Source organism: Acanthopagrus latus, chromosome 22 (genome assembly GCF_904848185.1).
Source record: "Acanthopagrus latus isolate v.2019 chromosome 22, fAcaLat1.1, whole genome shotgun sequence".
Classification (NCBI taxonomy): Eukaryota; Metazoa; Chordata; class Actinopteri; order Spariformes; family Sparidae; genus Acanthopagrus; species Acanthopagrus latus.
The window spans coordinates 18,598,487-18,621,509 of record NC_051060.1 but is presented as its reverse complement, the minus strand read 5'-3'; the positions used below and the strand labels follow the sequence as shown (position 1 = coordinate 18,621,509).

The window sequence follows — 23,023 nt, the reverse complement described above, 5'->3', positions numbered from 1 at the left end:
GAGAAGGTGTAATCAGATAAGCACCGCTGTTCTCTGTCTGAGAACGCAGTGGGAATAATTGAATCTGTTTGTAAGAATGAAGTCTGGATGGCGTGTTGTGTTTTTTTTTGTTTTTTTTTTGACCGTGATGAAGCTGGAACAAACGGAGCACAGTTATTACAAAGGTATTTTTCTTCAAGGGGAAATGTGGTTTAGACTTAAATATGTATTAATTTCCCAAGGGCTCTGAAGGTAACTCTATTGTATCATCAACATCTCAGCATTATATTCTCTGAATCTATTATTGTGCAGAATCTTAGAGTTTGTCAGTTTGTGTGTGAGCGGTTACCTTGTGTGTTGATGGACCTTGGTTCTTCTATCTGATAGGATTAAAGGTAGATTAACAGAGATAGAAGGACATTGATGAAAAAAAAAGAAAAAAACACCTTTGCTCAGCTGTGGTTGTGTGTGTTGAGGGTGAATTTCTGTTTATATTTAACCTTTTATGTTGTATCATCTCTCGCTTTGTGTTTTTATCGATCCGATTCTCCCGCTCTCATTTTCACTTTAATTTGAAAACACATCACCCCATTTTCCTCTTCTCCACTCTTAACCTGCGTCACCTCACCTCGCCACCTCGTTTGCCTCCGTCTGCTCGTCCTCCAGGTTACAGTCCAGCGTGGGATGTGTGCAGTCTGCTTGGTCAGTGTGAAGGCTACGGAGACCTGGAGGCCCGGCAGGAGCTTTTAGCCTTTTCTCTCACCCACTGTCCTCCTGACAACATCCACAGCCTCCTGGCCGCCTCCAGTGACCTGCAGACTCAGGTCACCTCTTTTTCACTCACTCTGCTTTGACCAGTTTGGCTTATTATGAACAGTGTCGTTATTTTTTCTCTTGTTATAACTGGAGCTCTTTACTAGTAGTTTCCCCCAATTCTCCAAAACTTACATAAGACATATCCCACTCATTTGCAAGTTCATATTTTTTTATTTTGGGTTATTACAAGTATATACATTTACGTGCTTTAATGTTCAAAACACATCAGTTTTCTCATACTGTCAAGCGCTGCAGCGCTGTATTCGACCTATGTCTGAAACGCTCTTAAGTAGCTTCTGTCTCTTTAAGGCCCCCCTCCCAGTTATCTTGTCTGCTCCGATTGGTCATCTCAAATACGCCCGAGTAAGCACAATTTACAACAGCAAAGCAACTGCACTTATTCAAGTTTTACATGCCAAACTAGCTGCTAGGCATAAGTTATGCAGATGTGTGACATAGTGATATAGTGTGATGTCACAAAATCACAGAATTAAGGGCAAGACTACTGATGAGGCGTTTCAGGAGCAGTGTTTTCTGTGGGAGAGAGGAGCTTCTGTTGGTGCGGGCTTTGACCTCTTTAACTCTGAAGATCTTTTAAACGCACAGGAACCTATGTAAGTCACCAAAGGAAAGAGAAAATATGAAAATGAATGACAGCAAGGCACGACCAACATCACTTTCTTTAATAACATCTAGTGTCATGCATTTTAATAAAAATCAATCTAATCTAAGACTAACATCCCTCTATTAACAACTCTTTCAGAGAGGTCACAAGATAATTAAAAAAGAAAATAAAGAGAAAAAAGTCTTTTTCCTCGCCAAAGTAATTATGTTTATGTTTTTTCCTCTAAGATTTTTTTCTCCAATAAAAATAAATCATTTTACCTCTTTTGACATCCTTAGAAGTATTCAAATGAAACAACCTGAGAATTGATCATCACAGTTTGGTCGAAGTAGATTTTCCATCACGTTTAAGGGTCATGAGCCAAAAAAGCACTGGAAAACCTGTGCTCCAGAAAATCTAGTTCTTAAGCTGTTAGCGCAGCTTCTCTCTCTTACGACTATTTTGAGAAGTGTGTATAAGGTTAAGAGGTGAAACACAAATCAAAATATTTGAAGGAACACAGTGAACTGCCTGTCTTTCACCATTGGGTTTTGGCTTTTCAATTAAAGGAAATCTGTCCATCCTTCAGGTGTTATACCAGGCAGTTAACTATCAGATGGAGCCTGTTCGCGCTGAGAGTGGACGAGAGGCCGATGAGATGGACTCTGTGAAGGTTTGTATTTTAGTCTCAATGTGTAAACCTGTATGTTAAAAGGGGAGTCTGGTGTTTTTAAGCGTGGTCCCGATGTTTCCATAGTTTGATGTGTAAATGATGCATACTTGCCAGAAGTTTTGGAATCTGTCCAGAAGGTCGCCTCAGCTGGTGGCTCTGACAAGATTGCAATATAATCCAATGGGGCAACTGCATCTGTCAAAGTTGCTTCCAAAAGAAATGCTTGTTCAGGCTGACGTTGTCTGACAACATTACGGGAATCATTCCTCCAGAGATAGATGTTTTTTTGTTAAATAATACGATTTTTTCATACAATCGAGTTCCATTCAGGGAAAGTCTCATTCTGAAATCTCTCATTCTGAGTTGATAAAGTTGTGGCGTCATCTAGATGGTCGCAGTCAGCTAAATATTGAATCTTAACTTTGGAATTAGATTCTTCCCTGCAGTTCCTAGAACTTAACTCCTCATTTAACTCTGCCTAATGTTTCCATCGCTGTCTTCCCGCAATAACTTACTATTCAAGAGAGTTCTCCATGAGCGAGGCTTGTGTTTTTGTGTTTTACTTAAAGGATCATACTCTTTAATAACAGGTTTTTTTCTGTAGGTAATGTTTTTCTAATGTTGTTAGACACTTAGAATTGCAGCTCAGACAATCTACCAGACCCACTCCAAAACTTTTGTTAAGCATGAGTCATTCGCACACCAAAATATGTGAACATGAGGCCCTGGTTTGAAAATACCCAAATTCCCATTTAGAGCCGAACCTTGGCTCATTGTCGGAATTCTCTCCCCTACCATTACTGTGTGGGTGTGTCTCCATCCCTTTGTCCTTTTTGTGTGTTTTTTTTTCTGTTGCTTCATATTTGATGAGGTGTAAATCTAGTGTTAAGGTTGCTCAGCTCCCTTGGTTTATTTATGCCTCCCCTTCTCCTCCCCTTCAGCACTGCCAGCTTTATGATGCCTTGAGTGGGTGTTAATGTTTCATGACTTGCATCGCATCCCCTTTGTGTGTGGATGGGCGCTCATTTGAAGCTGTCTGTTGTCATTTTATTGTTGTATTGATGTCCCAGCTCATCGCTCGTGTATACTTAAGCCCTGGATGAGCGTATGCGCGCACTCTGGAGGTACAATTATTTATTTTTGTGCGAGTGTGTCTTTTTTTTTTCCCCTTAAATATCCCGAGTGTATGTGTGTTTTGGTTCCTTTCAGTCCCTGACCCTCAATCCCCCGCCAAATGAAGTATTGATGAAAGGCACTAAACGACTTGGCCCCGGCCCACTGCCCCTCTAAATTTGGTTTTGATTTCCTTTTCAAACGCACAGTAACCAACATATAATGGAAACTAGTGGTGCGCTTCAGAAATGCAATCCACAGTCTCATGCACCATTCATTTGTTATTTTTTTTTGTTCATTTTAAAGATAAGGAAAGATGTATTTTTTATTGCTCTTTAGTTCTCGTACATCAGAAAGGCTGAACAATATAGGCATGACTGCTTTTGCTTTAAAGGAGCTAAAATAGGAACAAAAGTATCCAGAGGACGATTTTTCATTGGCTAATTTTGTGTGCCTAAATCAGCAAAATAAACAAATTCCCTTGCTTTCATGACTGAATGAACCAGATAAACAACACAACACTAAAGGACAACACAGTTTCATTCTGTTTTGCTTTGTTTATATGTGAAGCTCACCAGTTAAAAAATAACACCTATATTTTGTTTTTTGAAATCTGTGAAAAAAAAAAAACCTGGTGTCAAAAGGATGAATAATCACCTTTTCATCTGGGGTTTACCGTATGTGCCTTTTTCCTGGCTTGCAACCATCAGTGAGTCAAAGAAGTCTCTGCTCCGATCCTAGAATAACTCCAGCACATAATCCCCCGTAGATCAGTGAATTGACATTTTTACACTTTGGTTTTAGTGAGCTTCAGAGGCGCTGGTAGTAGGTGGATTTCAATAACTTTGAACAGAACATGTCTGACTGTTTCCCCTCCTGCTTCCAGTCTTTAAGCTAAGCTAACTGGCTGTAGTCTTAGATTTTTACAGACACACTGTAAATGTGAGTGGTATTGATTTAATCTGACTCAATGCCAGAGAGAAAAATGAGCATTTTTTTCCCCAACATGTCAAACTTTTGCACTCAGAAGTGAACTTTTGTGTTTTTCATGGTGTGGAGTTAAAACAGATATCACAGAGCTCCTTTTTTGTGTAAAGGATCTGTCCCAAATTAGTGCTATAACACCTTGTGCGGCTGTAAAACAAAGTACTGACTGTATGTCTTGCATGCAGGGCCCTGAACGGTGCATATAGTTATTCCCTTTCACGATATACAAATAAAGTGACAAACACAAAGAGCCCCACATTTATTGAAGTGCTTTTCTCAAGTACCTAATAAAAAACAGAACACAACCTCATCTAATACCACGTCGGCACTCAAGAGTCCTCAGCTCAAAATTTGTCCTTTGGTCTCATATAAAAGTACAGATGTAGCGATCACAGAACTCCCTCTGATGCTGCTTTTTCATTTACAAACAAATAGATATAGTCGTAATGCAGGATGACTGTTACTGCAGGGAGACGATAGAATAACGTGTCTGTCATGTTGTGTTTTTTTTTGTCCATCCTGTCGCTTCTGTCCTCAGGCTTGCGCCCCGTCCACAAGCTCCCCCGTGGGGACAGCGGGAGACCTGCTCCACAGGACCACAGCCAAGACCATGGAGGTGCTGACCACTACAGGAGTGACCACCAAGGCCGTGCTGACCGCTGTCAGCGACCACCGCTGGTGGAAGGAATCACTCAACTACCTCCGGCCACTGCAAGTAAGAACGCTCTGTTTTGATTTTAATTGATGTGTCTGTGGTGACGCCACTTTTCTGTGCCAGGGGTGATGAAGTGCCTAATGGATTCACTAACTAACTAACTTGTGTGAACGTGTGTGGTTTTTAATGTGTTGTATTGACATACATGTGTTTATGGATGCAGGAAAAGCAGTGTGTTGTATAAAGCACGATCAAGAAGCCAACCATAACAGAGCAATGACTGCAGATGTATTTGCTTTATGGTTGTTTTTAACTCAGTCGCTTCCTGAGCTGCACAGCATCTGTGTATTTGTGCATTTTCACGTCTACTCCCATCTCTCATAGCTCGCACACTCTTGTGCACAGACTTCATAGTCCTCTTCCAAAAAACAGCCAATCAAGAGCTCGTCTCTTGCATAATTAATCGTCCCGCCTGTTGAATATTTCAATATCTGGCGTTTTTTCGCCGGCGGCTGGACAGGCTCGGTGGTCGCCGGGGCGGAGATTGACGACGTCTCTCGTCTTGACAGCGATTTGGGACGGCGGTTCGTGGTTGCAAGTTTTCTGAGGAGGGAGAAAAAAAAAAGCAGAGAGAGGATGTGAGCTGTGGGATGGAGAGAGATGACAGTGCTGTGGGCACATCGTGAAAGTTTAATGATGTTTTGATGGCTCCTCAGGGTCACGACGCAGGAGCCACCAGTCAAGAAGGGGCGTGTGAAAACTCCAACCTGGAGCGTCAAGGCTGCAGCCCTTTTTATCAGGACATCATTGATGATCCCTATGTAGACCCGGTGAGTGGCTTCAGACCAGGCTCATTATTCTTCTTCTTTTTGTTTACCTCAGGCCACCTTCTTAAATTACTGCCAAAAAATGCCCAAGTAGGTTTGTGACTTAAGGCATTTAATTAGATTGTTTTCTCCTATGACGCATAAATTCTTTCATAAACAGTGTTGAGACAAATGAATATTGATTTCAGACTAAGTCACTTTAATGCCAAAAGCAATTGGGAAGTACTAACAATGCTTAACAGGAAAAAGAAGGCTTAACTTGAGAATGAGTGTGTGATAGCAGCGACAACATTGGAGGAACAAATACAACGCTAACAGCAGATGTAAGAGACGGGAGAGATGAGTATCATAAAAATCTAAAAGAAAAGAATATCGACAGAATGAGTTGTGGAAGTGGACGCAGAACAAAAGTAAGAAAAGGAGTAGTTTGACCTTTATGCCTAGAAAATGGTCGCCCTGGGCTATGACTGGGCTTTTTACTCAGAGACACAAATCATGTGGATAGCTAAAAGAGTGGACGCGAGGGGAAACAGAGAAGGCCGATACATCTCTTCTCATGACATTTTAATAGGCCTCTCCAAATCCCTTCCTCTGCTCCATCTCCAGCGTCCATCCATCTTCCATCATCCATCTACCAATAATGGCTCCCCGCGTCCGTCTGTCTATGAGCCGGCTGATCAATGGGATTGGTTTTTACCTTAACAGTTTCGATGAAGGAAGCGGGGGAAGGGAGGAGAGGCTGATTGAGAGAGAAAGAGAGACAAATGCAACAAGACAGAGAGATGGATGGAGTGAGAGCGGCGAAGACGGACAGGAAACGCGGTGTGTCGGAGCGACGGCTCTGAGCCCGGCGGGAGCGCAGGCTTCTTTGTTCACCTCTCAGACACTTGAGAAATAACTGGGCATACGAGAGTCCCATAAATGAATTATCACAAGGCCCCGTGTTAAAAGGCTTTATTTGGTTATGAAGCTCATTTGTTTACTCCATCTCTCATCCGTCTGACTCCCAGGGAATTAGGACGCTCAGTCACCTTAATCTCATCTCGCTGTGTCATTTCCTGATCTCTTCTCTCTGCGGTCGGGATTCCCCCAGTGCAATAGACATACATTTGGCATTTATGTGTCACTTTCTCTTTTACTTTCTTTCCTTTAGAGTCAAGATGTGTATTCGTCTTATAAAGACGTGCCCCAGGAAAACTTTGCTGAGGTGTTGTTGAGGACGGGCAAACTGGCGGAGGCCAAAACCGAAGGACAAACTCCGTTTCCGGCCACAGAGGGTAAGCATGTAGAAAGGGCACGCATCCACATGGGCTTTCTCACTTGATGCGAGAGATAATTGGATATTATGTTCAATTATAACACCTGCGTTTTATACCCAGGCTCATTTTAGAATTGGGAACTTCTGCCAGTTGTCATTCGTCGGCTGTCGCGCAGCTTGAGTTCTCCCACAGTCCGATTTCCCACATGGCTGATCTCATGAAATCTGCAGTAATCTGTTGCAAGCTTAATTTTTTAAAAATACTATTAGAGTGGTATTTAACATGTTGTTGCTACTGTAGTCTACGCTGCAACTCTACGGTGATAGAAATAAACCTGAACTTTGCCACAGAACAAACAGACCATATTGTCTGTATCTTCCAGCCATCTGTGGCTCCACGCTTTCCTGTTTTTAGATGTGCTTTTTCTGTTCTGAGCGGAGCCGCACAAAGTGAGGTTGCTTTTCCCTTTTATTGCCAACGGATCTGATGACACTGTTGTCTTGTTAACCAATTGGGATTCCTGTGTTTAACTGATTTGATTCTGAAGATGATTGAGCCGTACTGTGAAAGTGTTCGTTCAGCTTCAGGTTGTAGCACCAGACTGAAAGTTGAGAACCATTCAGAGTTGCCTGTAGCCGCTTGGCAATCAGGATCCAACTACACAGATTGTTTTTAGAAGCTTTTATAATGCGGTTCAAGCATTTTTGTGGTTCTTCTCTCTTTGTTTTTTGTAAGCATCCATTTCGCAAGTGTATGTTTATTTTTTTACTGTAATCAATTGAATCTAGGTCGAAGAGGATTTGCATATAATTGCGCTCTGTTTTACACAGCGCCGCAACTTTTTTGGGGAATTAGAGTTGTACAATGATTTGGCTTCGTCATACTCAGAGAGCTTATCCTGAATGCAGAAGTGCCTTTCCTCCTCTTTTAATCCACAAATTAAAAACAAACACACCGGGGAGCAGCACTGAGAAAGTGTTTTCTAAGTTTTATGGACAGATTGAGTGAGTATTGTTGTAACTTGAGCTGTTTTTTTTTTTAGTGCTCCATCTTAGTGAAGCTGTCGTGTTTGCAGGAGGCCTTCTCCTCTCCTCATCCGTCTAGCCACAGAGCCCATATGTGGTGGACGAGGGGGACAACATGGGAAGAATAGCCTCCTATTGATTAATTAATGTAAACCCACACATCCCGCGGCAACAGTAAATAATGACACGTCACCGCAGCGATACCAGAGAGATAGCATCAAGTCAAAACATCAAGGCCACACCGTGTGATGGATCGCAGCTGCTCGCCAAAATCGATGCCACTACAAAAATCAAGCGCAAACCTGTGTGTCCATCTGTGTGTGTGTGTGTGTGTGTGTGTGTGTGTGTGTTTGAATGATAATACGAAGACACTGAAGATTGCAAGGCACACACTTTGACCACGGCGTGCTAATGCGCAGACATGCACACATACACGTCTCACACACCTCTCGCACACCCCTCCAAATCCACACTCCCCACCTCCGCTGCCGTCATTCAAATGAATATCTCTCTCCTTAAAAGTCACCTTCCCTTTCGGAGCTACCGCGGAGTGCGACGTGTCGAGAAAGAAGAAAAGCCGGCCGGGACGGCACCGCGTCTGATAACAACCTTCGATTAATGACTGCCGTATCGGCCCGCCACGCCGGCCGTCCTCAAAAAAAAAAAACAGACTGGGAGATGGCCTTTAAGAAAATAAATTTATTGATTTTTCACCTGGCCCAGATAAGCTGGAGGTAATTAATGATGACACAAGTGGAAAGTGACTCGATGGGATTGAGCTGAGTAAGGTGGTGTGAGGAGAAGCAGACACACACACACACACACACACACACACACACACACACACACGGCATGGATGGCTGCCATTGGTGCATGTTTGGACCAGGCCGTAATCACTTGTTTTTTCACCCTGCCTGCACAGGTGAAATAGTAATAAGTCACTGTCTCACCATCCGACTAACAATATGCCAGATTTAGCTGACACAGGGAGCGTGTTTGGATGCATACGCACACACACCACAGGAAAAAAAACAGACCCAGCCACCCCTCTACTCTGCGTCTCTTTATCACTCTCCCTGTTTTCCTCTCCCTCTCTCACAAGCAGAAATACTGTATGCTTTTAAGTCAGGGTTATCTATTCTGTGTGTGCGTGTGTGTTTACCCCTCTGGTAATTCCTGTCCCGATGGTATCAGTAGCTTTAGAGAGGCGTGTAATCAGCTCATTCGGAGGTGTAGCTCATTGAAACCCAGGGGGTAGGAGAGGAGGGGAGAGGGAAATGCGAAAAAAGGAGGAGGGCGGGCACGCCGCTTAAGAGAGCTGTTATGGCTCTTTAAACTCGAGCATCACTCCACCCAACCTCACGCACGCACACGCTGAACCTCCGACTACATGTGTCAGGTATTGGCCCGTGAGTGCACATATGCATATTAGTGTGCGTTTTGTTCTACAGTATATGTCTCTCTCCCTTTGCCCCCCTGCCTCAGTCTCTCTCTCCCAGTGTCCATGCTCTACTTTTCTCTGTCTGTTCCATTTTGTCTCAGGCTCTTATCACCAGCACAGGCTTTTGTTCTCCTTGGGTCTGAGACTACAAAGTGATTCTGTCTGCCTCTGCTCCTCTCTGCTCTCTCCCACTGTATCCTCAGAGTGAGTGAGCGAGTCAGAGAGTGATTAACTAAGGGAGTCTGTGTGTTTACAGTGTTCGGTGTTCATCTGGCAAATAAGAGTGTTTTTAATCAGTGTTAGCGTGTGAGTGCGAGCCTGTTTTGGCCTCAAGGCCCGCAGTTTGAGAAAAAAAAAAGTCCAACCCCTCTGCCCAAAGCTCAGTCTAGACTCCATATCCCATCAGCCTTAGGGAGACTGACAACATGGGCCGTGTCCCAGTTCCATATTACACAAGAACTCGAAGCAGTTTCCAAGTATGTATTAGGCTGAGAAGCACTGGAAAAACAGCAAAATCAAGTATAATCAAATGCGTCAGTATGCGTACTAAAATGTGCTTGATTTTTCGAGGGCCGTTTGATGCACACTTTTGTCCCACAATGCAAAACACAAAGGCAGCGGAGGAGCAATTCACAGCTGCACATCATTAAAACCCATCGCGTACGTGGGTGACGCAGCTTGAGGAAATGTTGGGTGATTGTCGAAAACAGTTTTTGTTCTTTTTCTGAGATTTAATACCGCATTCATGCGATGTGGGTGAAGGGAAATAACAGAAGAAAAAAAACCTCTGGTTAATCCGTTACAGTAGTCAGAATTTAAATAGCCCAAATTAGCTGCTTTTGTTCTGGTTACATATTTGAAGTGTTTCATTAACATTTAACAGTAAGTGGACCACATTTACAATATACTGAATCAATTGCATTCATTTTGTATTAGTGCATTGGATTTTATTTGTTTTTGTAGCCCTTCTGGTTCCAGTTTGTTGACATTTCTCTAGTTCTTTTATCAAAGATTCTTAATACTCGAAGGCAGATGCAATTGAGATTTCCAATTCAGCGGCTCATGATTGCTGTCTGAAAAAATTTCATAAATGCAGCATAATTGTCAGCAGCATTCCAGATGCTGTTTAATTCATGCCCATTTGCACATATTTTGCATCATTCTCATCAGTACAACACACTCAAGTCCATGAATATAAGTGTGATATGACAGACAATATAAACAAAGAAATCACAACTCAGAGCTGCTACAAGAATCTGATTGATTCTGGTCCCATATCGTACCACCAGACAACAGAGCAGCTTTTTAACTCAAGCAGAAATGCTAAATAAGTTTTTTTTCAAAATTCACCAGGTTATCCTCATATAAACATGCAATATGTAATATCTGCCATTACTCAACTGATCAGAGTCGGCTAGCTCTGGAGGACAGAGTGGGATGCAGTCAGACCTTCTGGAGGATGTCAAATTCTGCTCTGATTCGCGCCAGTTTTTTTCAATGGAATGAGAGCTCAGAGATTACTTTGAAACTTTTGGGATTAAAAAGAGGATTTATCTTGACACCCACATATCAACCTGACTGCAGCAGTGATTTGCAGGAGTGACCTCCTTTGTCGGGTGTTCATTTTTGTGTAATGCCAACAGCCGACCGGAGCCGGACGGGTAATGTTACTTTACGCCTTGAACATAAGTTGTTACCATGTTACCGTGAGGAAAGGTAAAAAGGATGAGAGAGAACCAGAGTCTCTGGTGAGTGCTGAATTTGGTGATGGTGAATGCATACACAGGGACACACACACACACACACCCTCTGCTCTAACATAAACATTTATTTTGGCGTGGATAAATACTCATGCTTGTAATGTGAATAAACACAGCAACTTGCTTCCCTGGTATGGAATACACCTTTAATCAACTACCATTGCTGATGAAAATGTGAGCAAAAAAAAAAGAAGTAAAGCTGGCTACCAAATGAAACACCCTATTAACTTGAGTAAACTTGTGGATTCCCCTGGGTTTGAATATTGTTGTAACATCTCCTATGATTCAGTACTCAAAAAAATACATTACAAAGGTCTTGTCAACCCACTAGGGTCCACATGATGGAGGCTTTTGTCATCTGAGGGTGTCATGCAGGACATCCTCCAACAAATCCCAATTTGTTGTTGCAGCTATTCTACTAGAAGCTATAGAATACATCTTTGCATGTTAAAAAAAAAAAAACAGAATTACAGTGTTTGTGTGGTGTTTGCAGCTGTCAGAAACTGTTCAGTCCCAGCCGTCGTGATCCGCTCGGCCTGATCTGCGGTCCAAACTGACAAGTGGAGACCAGCTATACACAGATAATGTTGGATTGTTATAATCAAACGCCCCTGCCTGTCTTTACTGTCGTACGCACAGGCTAATTTGGCATTCAGGGAATTCAACTTTAAAGTGCACTTGGATGAAGTTTGGTCTCATCTGGAAAGCACTTATTAGAAGCAGGCATGTACTTACTCTTTGAATAATAAATACTCTTGGTGCTAGAAACCAATACAAGCACGCATATGCACACACACACACACACACACACACACACACACACACACACACGCGCACAACCAAACAACATTTGTACACAACATATGCAAACACACACACACAAACACAGACGGGAAAACAATAGGCCAGCGAGAAGATGGACAGAATCCCAGAGCTCAGGGGGATTTTTAATGACGCTTCTTGACTTTGTCTCCCCCACTTTCTTCCCGTCTCCCTCTATTTTTACCTTCCCTCTCTTTTGTCTGGCCCGCAGAGGGGTGTATTCTGACAGGCACTGTCGTCTGTATTCAACAGTCGTAGGATGAGACTCATCCAGGAGGGGAGGGCTGGTTGCTAATCCTCAGTGCTTTAGTTAAAGTCTTTTTCTTCCCCCTTTCTCTCCCTCTCTCTCCATCCCTCCATCCTTCTCCAGTTTTGTTGCAGCTGGCCAACGATGCATTTCCCAGGGACATGATGCTGGCTCTGTCCTACTTACTGGCCTTGCCTCAGGTATGTGGACACACAGTCACACGCACATACACACACACACACACACACAGAGCTTTATTTTGGATATACTCACACACAGACTCCAGTATTGTAAGGGTGCTTGTATCTCAGTAAGATTCAGTTTAATGGCCGAGTGAATCTATATCCTCTATTGATCCCTTACATCTCTAGATGAGCCATTGTGCTCAGCAGTTTAGCGGCCGTTTGCATCATCAGTGCGTCAAATCAAAGTCACACTTAAGTTGCCGAATGACACATAACACTAACAGTTCATCAAAAGCATGACATTTGGACGGCCCCATTAATCAAGCTGTACACGTTGCGTCTCAAGTGGTTTCATTACTCTCTCGTTTCGATCAACAGTCACACATTTCTATACTCGTAATGCGTCGCTCCTATTTACCCTGTCTTGGCTGTCAGAGGAATAGTCGGCATACTTTGACGGCTAAGGAAACAATAAGACGGAGAAACCTGCTGCCGACCAGATTCTGTTCAAGAGGAAATGAAGTCCCTCATTAGTTTTAACGCTCGCTGTATCTCCACTGGACTGCTCGGGTGGATATGACATACATTAGGTATCTCCTGGAGAGCTTGGATTGGACATTTGACGTTACTGACCGACCGACTGAGAGTTCTGAATGAATTAACACTGTGAAAGATTGACGAAATATTCATACTGAAATATATCGCTGTCATTATCGTCGTCATTTCATTTATTCGAACAGGGATGACCATTGAGAGAAATCTCTATTTGCAATGACGCCTTGAGAACAACAGAATGGATGCCACAATTCACATTCTTTCATTTTTTTCCTGAAAGTTTGGTCTTTAAATATTGAACTTGTTTATTTTGATTTTAAAAAGCTTAATTTTTGGCATTATAAACCAACTGTGGAAGGCCATGAGATTTTATTTTACTTTCAGTGGATTAAGTATTAAAATCAAGCTGTGTTCTTTTGCATTTTGCTCATTCTTTATCCCACCACCAGCAAACTTTCTTATTTTTACCCCCTTTTTTCCATCCATGCAGGTACTGGATGCCAACAGGTGTTTTGAGAAACAGTGTCACTCCGCCTTGTCCCTCCAGCTGGCTGCCTACTACTACTCCCTACAGATCTACTCACGCCTCACACCCTGCTTCAAGAACAAAAGCCACACACTCTACCAGGTTAGCATGGAATGCTAGTTATGCGTGAGTGTGTGGGTGGGTGAGTGAATGGAGATATCGGGTAGTATGCTGACGTGGGAGGTGTCAGGTTTTCCATGCTTCTCCGTGCCTCTTACAATTGCCACTAGGAAACAGACGTGAATGATGCTTGATGAAAATGATAGATTCAGATTTTGTTAACGCCGAAATGCTGCGAATTCCCAACACAAATGCACAGATTAAGTAAACATGAACAAAACAACAGAAGCCGGAGACGCAAGATAAGATATCAGCAAAACAAACAGCAGGCGTTTGTCAAACAGATAAAAAAGTTAAGAACTATTCCAGCGGTGGACCCAAAAGATTGATCTGTTTTGAGCAGACGGGTTTTGAAGATGCTTTTTGGAACCCGGGGGCTAAGTGCAGGTTGATCACAGCAAAACGCTGTTTCACCCACGGTCTAAGTTTATTACAGGGTTGCTGGAGGAAGTATCAGAGCGAAAATGGGCAGATGGGTGTTTATGACACATGATAACATAGGTAACAGAGGTCTGACCCATAATTCCTGTCAGTGTGAGAGTGACCGGGAGTGGTGAGTCCATTTTTATTAGAGATCTGTGTTATAATACATGCAGCACAATGATGTTAATGTTGGAGTTTATAAAGAGCATTTGTAGGTAAAGCAAAGAGAAGGTACGAAGGTAGAATAATCCAAAAGTCAAAGTGTCCTTGAGCAAGAAATTGAACCTGAGTTGTTTCCAGTGGCCGTGCCAGTGACTTGTATGTCACCATCAGTGTGCGAATGTGAATGGGTAAAAAAAACAATAGTCCATAAAGGTAGAAAAGCACTATATAAATGGATTCCACTCACCAATATACATTTTATATGTAACAAAGGCTTAACTGTTTTCTTTAGAACAGGTATAGACAGAGGTGTTTCTATGGCAAGATGGGAAATGTGAATTTCATGACAGAAATTCTTTAAGGAAGGCACTACCATGGATAATATCAACAAGGAGGATTTAGTTACTGGATTTTCTGCTGCCAATCAGCAAATCCAACTTTTTTCCAAGTAACTATGTGTCATTCAAATTTTGATCCATCCAGAGCAAGTAGAAAACGCAGAACACAGCAGTCATGTCTGGCTTAGTGGAAGTAAAAAATAGTGCGTTGTCTGCATAGCATGGAAACCCAACCCAGAATATTGTCTAGCACAGACTCCAAAATGTGAATATGGAAAATAAAATTGTCATAAAGTGTGCTTTCAAGTATTATTAAGGTTAAAATATTAATCTTATTTCACATTATAGTCTGAGAAACACATGCAAATGACATAGACTCACATTAATTTCATGGTGCCTTATTGTAGTTTGACGTACCAGATGTTCACTGTTGGTGTAAAATATACCTGTGTACTGTTTTCAAAACCCCCATTGCTACATGAAACAATAGCAAGTTACTCTAGCAGTAACCTATTCGCTAATGGCAAGAACATAAACAAACCATGAACTGTTACCTTTTGTTTTATGGGGATTTAGCCATTTTAATGCCAGAGTTCACCTCCCCAAAAGAGTTTCACATGGCTCTGCCGAGGATCCTGGGTTGAACGCCACCCAAATAGGTAGAGATCCAACCAAGCAAGGGTGTTTATTTTTTCACCTATACCAGAATAAGATTTGGTGCAGCCAGACCTTTGTCCAGCACTGACTTAGTGTTGTAGAGTTCTGGCTTTGCAAGGCTAGCCTCATCTTTAACACAACCAATACTTTATTAACCCTAATCCTTACTGTACTATTAATACAAATCTTTACCCTTAAACTTAATCATGTACGTCATGGGGTCAAGCATTTTTAATGCCCACAAACCTGTCGGACCTCACAACTATAGTAAAACAAGACCACGTACTGTATTTATCACATTGGTTCAGCTATGATGTTGAAATACTCAAACGTGTCTTGTGCACCATTGTAGACATGTTTCCTCACAATTCATTCTGACATATTTTGTAACTTTTGAAACTTCTGGATCTCCGTTAGAATTTAAAATAATGTCTCCCACCAGTGGGATTGAAAAGGTTAAAGCCACAAATAATGAAATAAATGCCTAGTGACTGAAAGCATGTGTCATTCAAGTCATGTGTTATTGTGTTGAAAATACATTTTAATCACTTATTGTGTTCGGGTGCTACAGGGCTATTTGGGTTTACGATGGAGACTTTTGTTTGCAGCAATGTGGAAATACAAAAGGCTTTTAAAATGATGTAAGAGGGAAAAAATTAACACAATCAGACGCCATAATGGGACAAACTGGGAAAATAACACCCAGGTTGAAAATGACTATAATTATCCCATTATTCCTCAGAACAGTAATCCACTTATTTATGGTTTAATTGAACACTGTGGTGTGTCAAAGCTTCTGTTTCCTGAATTTATTTGCACGTGTGTCTGAGAGTCTGTGTTAATATATGCGTGTGTGTAGTGTTTTCTCACCAGATTTCTTAATTATAGCAGATAGACATTTTGCATGCTTGGCTCTTAATCTTTTTCAGATTATATGAAATGTTTAACATATGTAACACTAATGTAACATATGTCCTAAACGGTGATTGCTTGAAGTAGGTACAAAAGGGACAAAAAAAACAAGAGATCAGAGCGTACAGTGCGAGCGAAATAGAAGAGAGAGTGGCGGCGAGAGAGTGGCGGCAGGGTTGTCCAGGGTTGATTGGCGGAGAATAAGAGAAGAAATGGCTCTGACCTTTTCTTTGAGTGGACTGAGGCTCTCATGGGTTTTAGCCCAGGTGGAGGGAGAAAGGGGGGTAAAATGTTGAAATAAAAGAACGGAAGAGGGAAAGAGGCCAGCAGAAGAAGTGGATAAGTGTGTCCCAGTTGACATTCAAGGTCACGACTGTGCACGCAAAACACTCGCTCTCCCACTCACACAAGGAGTCCTGCTCGACTCCGCACACACAGATGCCCGTCGCCGCACACCGCCACACACATCCTCGCTGCATCCTTATGGTAGTAATCACTCCCCCCGCCTCCCGCCTCAAGTGAAGTTCAAGTCCATTAACTTAAAATATATACAGCTTTTCCTTTCCACTGCTCTACTCTTTGGTACTTGTACCTTCATTTTTAGCTCATTTCTTGTCTTTTTTTATCTGTCATTTCCTTTTTCTTTTAGTGTGTTCTACCAGAGCGTGTGCTTGTTATCGTTGTGTCCCAGGTCTTGCCTTCACTCAGCTCTTATTGATGAGGTGGTGGCAACTTTTTACTCTCATGCTGATGGAAGCAGGAGGGAAGAAAACCATTAAACCCTTCTACCTTCATCTCTTTCGCTGCGCTCGCCATCGTTTCTTCCCCTTCTTTTCTCCTCCAGTATGTCCTTCCTGCCGCCCTCTCCTTTCTTTAATTTTTTTTTTGTTCTGTCAGTTACGTTTAATGAATTGCTTTGTTGGCATGACAGTTCTGTTTTAACCCGTCTCCATGCTGCTTCTCGCTGTCTGCGCTGTGTTGCTCTCCCTGATATCGTTCCTCCATCCCTCTAAACTCTGTTTAGAGTCTTCTTTTCCCCCATAGGCCTGTCTCGCTCTTGTCAAATCTCGGGCTGCTCTGTCCACAATACTATCTTGACAGTGCATGCTTTTTACATTTCTCTTGTGCTTTCTTTAGCTCTCTGCTTTCTCTTATCTTTTAAGGGCACACATTGTACAGCGTGTGATATTTAATTTCAGATATGTATGACAGCGTATCAGAATTTCTCGCACGTGCCCGCTTTGCATTGCAAATAAGGTTGCGGCGGAGGAAAACATGTCGTATGTTTTTTTTGTTTTTTATAGATTTATATGTGTGTCTGCATGTGGCATTGTTTGTGTGCGACTGTGTAACTGCAGGCTAACGTGCCGGTGTTAGATCTGCTTTTCGTGAGACGGCAGGTGGTGCATTTCTTGGTGTGTGTGTGTGTGTGTGTGTGTGTGCGAGCGTCGTGGTGTGTCAAGCTGTCTCCAAGTGTTTCCCACTCTACACTTGAAGAGCAGTAACACGGTGTCTCAATAACTCTCGCACTCTTTCAATTCTCTTGTCACTATCACATAATTTCATAACCAAGCAATACGACACCAAACACTCAAGCCACCGAAAGTCATTCAGTTGCAAATAGGAAACGCGACTCTCTGAGGGGTTTACTCGAGGTGTTTGATGTGTTTTTAAAGCCACAATCAACAGCCTGTTCCCTCACTGTTCTGTACAAGTAAAGGCTTCAGCAGTGAAGCTGCCCACAATGAGCAAATTAAAATGGGTGAAGGTGAAGCAAACACTAATTAAACTAACTATACTTTAGGTTTTATAGGAGCCAAACACAAGATTTAAATATTCAATAAAATGTCAATAACATGCAGTAAACATCACAAATGCACAATTATTCATAAATGTCCCATATAATTAAACTCATGCATGCTCATTATGCTGTTCTACCTTATCTACTTAAACATGCTTTGACATTAAAGATTTCTTATCACTCTCTTGACATTTACGCATCGTAGTCTTATAACTCAACTCATGTAATAACATCCTCGCAGCATTGTCGTTACACCACAGTTAAGCAGTATACAGAAGCATACAGTAAGCTTTGGACAGCCGGATTTCCACATCAGTTGAGCACATGTGAAATGTGTCTACCAGGTTGTTGTCATTCAACCATTTTCATCTTGGAGGCGTGGCTTTCACGTCATCAGATTCTTTCATTGTATTTTTTTTCTTATTTTTGTCCTGAAAGAAATGCAAGATTAAAGTGATCCCACTATATTTCAGTATTTCAGTATCCCTTATTTGAAAGATTTAAGAATGTTTTGCTGATTATTGGGATTATATTGTGAATCCAAATCATGTTGAACAGGATAATCGTGATTGTTCACTGCAGTTAGACGCATGCATCCTGGTTAACCTCACATCAATATATTAATACCCCCTAGTGTCTCCACATGGTTTTATTGTTGCAGCTGCTGTCGTAAAGACAACTTGATCGTTTCCGTTTTCCCTCGGAGAAGCAGCTACCACCAGCACAGGGGAAAAACATGAGCTTAGTCATTCATTTAGTCTATAATGGAGATGTGAAAGCAGATAGAGATGTTGCCAGACTGCCAGCCTCCCTGGATCGTCAGTCAGCCTACATTTTCCCTGGAGATTTCATGCCTAGTAGTAGACAACATAGCATATTGGAAGTGAAGTTTATCGGGAACCAATCTAAACACTGATGGTGTCATTATTCTACAGCCATTACACTGTGCAATCAACATTTACATTATAATGATAAGTTTAAGCACAAAACTTGTCTGTCGCCAGTCTATAAGATGCACCGTTTAGCACATTAGTTAAATTTTTTATTTATTGAGCCCTGCGGGGACATTTGCTCTCTGTGTTTGATCATCCTACACTCTAGTGCAACTATTTAGCAGCAGTGGTAAGTCACAGCGGAACCCAGGGACCATTATAAGTTCCTGGACCACTACAACCAGGTCAATTAAAGTTGGGCCATGAGCACCAATTACATGTGTATTTAGACACTGGAGGGAAACCACAGGGAGAACACTTATAGGAGATATATTAGGCTAATTTTCAAGTTCATGCTTTTATTTTGGGCTACTCCTAGAATAAGTTTACATGCTTTAATGCTCAGAAAACCACAGTGGTTTACTCATACTCTCCAGTGCTGCAGGTCTGTATTCCCTATCTCTCCGAAACGCTCTGTTTTAGCTTCTGGCTCTTTAAGGCTACTCCTGAATACCCAGTCTGCTCTGATTGGCCAGCTCACATATGCCTGAAGCAGCACCGCTCAGTGTGTCTCTGTTCAGCTCTGTTGAAGTGTTTAGACCTCAGTTAGCTTCACTTCTACCGTGAATATATCCATGAATTATGCAAATGTGTGACATGGTGATGTGGTATGATATCAAGAAGTCACATAATTCAATAACTAAAGTTTCAGACACTTCAGGAGCCGCAAGTCTGTTGGCTCATGAACATTAAGATTGTACTTGCACAAGAACCCGTATCACACATTAAAGGAAAGGAAGTAAATTAAAAAGCATTACAGATTTCCTTTAAAGAATGAAAAAATAGCTCCTGCTTTAAGGACAACTTTGGTCTTAGTTTTACTCATTATGTTTGGCCAACTGAAAAAAACAATCATGTTGTTTCAGTCTGGGAATGCTGCAACACTGTTCAAAGGAAATCTGATGGGGCGGATGAAACCTAAGAAGTCGGACGATCAAACAGGCTTTAAACAGACTCACAGTTTAAACAAAACAAAAGAGAGAAGACACAAAGCGAATTGTTCGATTAAATACGTTTCCAGCATCCTTGATGTAAAGGTTTCCTGCGTAAGGTGGGGGTTCCTTCTGACATTTAAGTTTGTTTTTACCTCAAAGTGGTTTAGATAATTTGTGAAAACAGTTTCATTATAGACGTATGTAGTGACTTCTTGCATATATGGCTCCTGCCATCCCAGATGCCTAATCCTTTGGTGTGTATAATGTTGACATGAACAAATGGCTAAAACTATGAAAATGAGACCCAAGTTGAAATAAGTCAAAGTAAATACCTCTTCCTACTTAACCAAAATCCCTAAAATGCTACTTAATTTGTTCCTAACTTGAAGCTAATCGAGCCATCATTAGTGTTTTTATTTAGAAAATTCGGCTGTGTTTCAGGAATCTTTGTCTGCAAGTGTGTGTTAACAGCACTGTGGCTTTTTTAATGAAATGAACTCAGAAACCGTTTGATCCATTTTCAAATATAGTCTTTTTAAGTCTTTTTGAATTACTTTGTACTTTACTAGTTACAGACTTCGTTCAGCTCTCCGCCTGCTGAAAATTCTGTTGGCCACTGTTGACTTTCAAGGTCTTTTAACTGTTGCTTTCCCATTCGATTATGGCTCCCAGGCATGACGAAACAGCACTGGGCTCAATGACACGGAGGCTGGGTTTCTATTATTCCCCGGGACATAATGAACCGATTTCCACTTGCTTGCACTGGAAGTTTTCATTATACCGACTAAAGTGCTCGTTTGCGGAATAGAAGCGCTCTTTACCGTAATTGTTCTGCTGGCGGTGTTTACACGATATTGCACAGTAGCCTGTGTTTATGTAAGTGTTCGGGTCTGTTTACCTGGGCTTGTCAATGTTTTAATGTGTACGTGTTTCCTTGATTGCATGTACTCTCGTGTGTGTGTGTGTGTGTGTGTGTGTGTGTGTGTGCATGAGTGTGTGTGCGAAACTTCTTATGTTAAGTGTAATTGTAGCTGTGCATGTGTAGCATCTGTACAGCAATGTGCTGAGCAAAGAGGTTGAGATTTTCACTCAGCCATTTAGCTTCGCCTGCAGTCGCCATTCTCTCACTGAGTATTGATCACTCACACTCACACACACACACACACACACACAAACATTAACGGCATTTAAAGCATACACAGTTGTGCCACAGACACACAGAGCGTGACGTTAAGATTATGTCATGCAGAAAAACTGCTTAGCTTTCTGAACATCACATTACGACATTCAGATTTGAATCACTGCTAGATGCTTTGCTTTCAGGTCACGTAGTCAGATGGAGTCGGTCAATTGGAAAGAATACTTTCATCTTCATGAGGTATATCAATTTTTATTTACTTTTTTTTTTTTTTAAACTCGACCTAAAGGAAATCTTGTCGGTTTTTCAGACTACTAAGTTTACCAAAGCACTGTATTAGGAGCAAAGATGAAAGCGTTTTCCTAATAGTGTCGAGGATCACTTGATAAAACAGCACTCTGCTTACATCTATTGACATTTTGTGTTGCCTGCGGTCATTGGAGATGTTTTTCAATTCATGGCCACAACAGGATTCAAGCTGCCGGTTGCGGGAGCTGACCTTGGATGTGCCAGACCACTGAGCCAACTCCCTGTTGTTGAATTGACTGGAATAATGAGTGCGACTGAATGACTTCCCCCATCATGGAAAAGCACCACAGAACCAATGACTTTCGCTTTTCTCTTTTCGTACAAATTGTGCACTTGTACAAATTGTACCCTTGTACCACAATCATTAGCAGTCTATATTTTACTCATGGGAGCCCTGTAGAGCAGAGTAGCAGCAGAAAGGGCCCTATTAGACAAATATGCACTCTGAATGCACTGTTGCAGCTGACTGGAAAATGTTTGAGACTAAGTAGACTCTAAACTGTTGATTAGATGCACAGGGTTGGCTGTGCTAAGTTACTCCTGTTACTCTTGCTTGTGTATCTGTAATCGTCTTGGCAGGCTTGTATCTTGCTTGTGATCAGTCCCCTTCGTGGTGCTTTATGACCCACCATGCAGCCGAGCCTGTTTATGGAGTGATTATTCCGTTCAAACCGGTGCCCATTTCTTCTCCCCCTTGCATTCCTCCTAATTATGTACACATATTGTACACAACGTTTGTAGAATTAGTGCTAATGAGGCCACTGACTATATAGCCAAGTGTTAGGCATGACATAAACACAACTCATTAAGATCATTACTAGCTTACTCTCTGGAGAGGGAACGCATGTCTGCTTCTCTGTAACCTCTCTGTGATCTCTACCACACAAAGGCCCAGAGTGAGAGACAATGTGTTTAAAAACTAGGTTAGCTTGAATGGCTTTTGTGAGTGTGTGTGGCATTAATGATCTGTTGATAGCACAGTATCACAGTGAGAATCTAACAGATTTGTTGGCTTGTGTATTGAACCGCTTTTGATCATAAGACGATGAATTCATACTTAAAGACTTATATCGTCCGACTGCCAGACTGATTATGTGTATGTATCGTTCATCACATTAGGGAGGCAATGTTGTTTGGACAGTTGTCCTTCTGTCAGACCACCACCAGACTGAATACACCAAGCTCCAACAGTCATGCTCTCCAGAGGATGACTCCTAATGATTTCGGTCTTCCCCTATTTCACAAGCAACCATTAGGTTGACAAGTTCGGTTATGACCTATCTCTATTTTCCTATACTTATCTACCTCACACCACCAGCAAGTCAGTTACATCTGGTGTTGAGTGAACTTGTTGGAATGGCATGAAATTTGTTACTGACATTCATGGATCCCAGATGATGAAGTAAAAGGGATTGACTGTTGTTTCGAAGGCCTATTATTCTGACACCCCAATAGTCCAAAACTGTCCCATTGGACATTGTAAGCCCACTTGTTGAAGTGCCAAAACTAATTGGTTAGGTTTAGGAAAAGATCATGGTTTGTTCACGGTTTCAACAGTCAAACTGCACAACGTCGAGCTCTGCGGAAGCCTGACAATGATCGCCTCATTTGAATCATGTGTGTTGGAGCAGGGAAACATCTAGAAATGCATTAAAGGTGGTATCCATGGATAAACATGGATAATAAATTATATTTACTCCACACCACCATGTTAGAATTCCCATTTTGAGCATGTTAGCATGCTGGCATGTTACTCAAAGCA

The 23,023-nt window shown here is 41.9% G+C and overlaps 1 protein-coding gene across 1 annotated transcript in view; it reads left to right on the top strand.

Annotated features, from left to right (window-relative positions):
* Positions 1 to 23,023, top strand: part of nbas (NBAS subunit of NRZ tethering complex) — a 162,367-nt gene that overhangs the window by 65,747 nt on the left and 73,597 nt on the right. Inside the window, exons 35-41 of the mRNA XM_037087071.1 lie at positions 646 to 803; positions 1,989 to 2,072; positions 4,711 to 4,887; positions 5,544 to 5,657; positions 6,808 to 6,931; positions 12,332 to 12,408; positions 13,439 to 13,576. Coding sequence (XP_036942966.1) covers positions 646 to 803; positions 1,989 to 2,072; positions 4,711 to 4,887; positions 5,544 to 5,657; positions 6,808 to 6,931; positions 12,332 to 12,408; positions 13,439 to 13,576 — 872 coding nt within the window. The remainder of the gene's footprint in view (positions 1 to 645; positions 804 to 1,988; positions 2,073 to 4,710; positions 4,888 to 5,543; positions 5,658 to 6,807; positions 6,932 to 12,331; positions 12,409 to 13,438; positions 13,577 to 23,023) is intronic.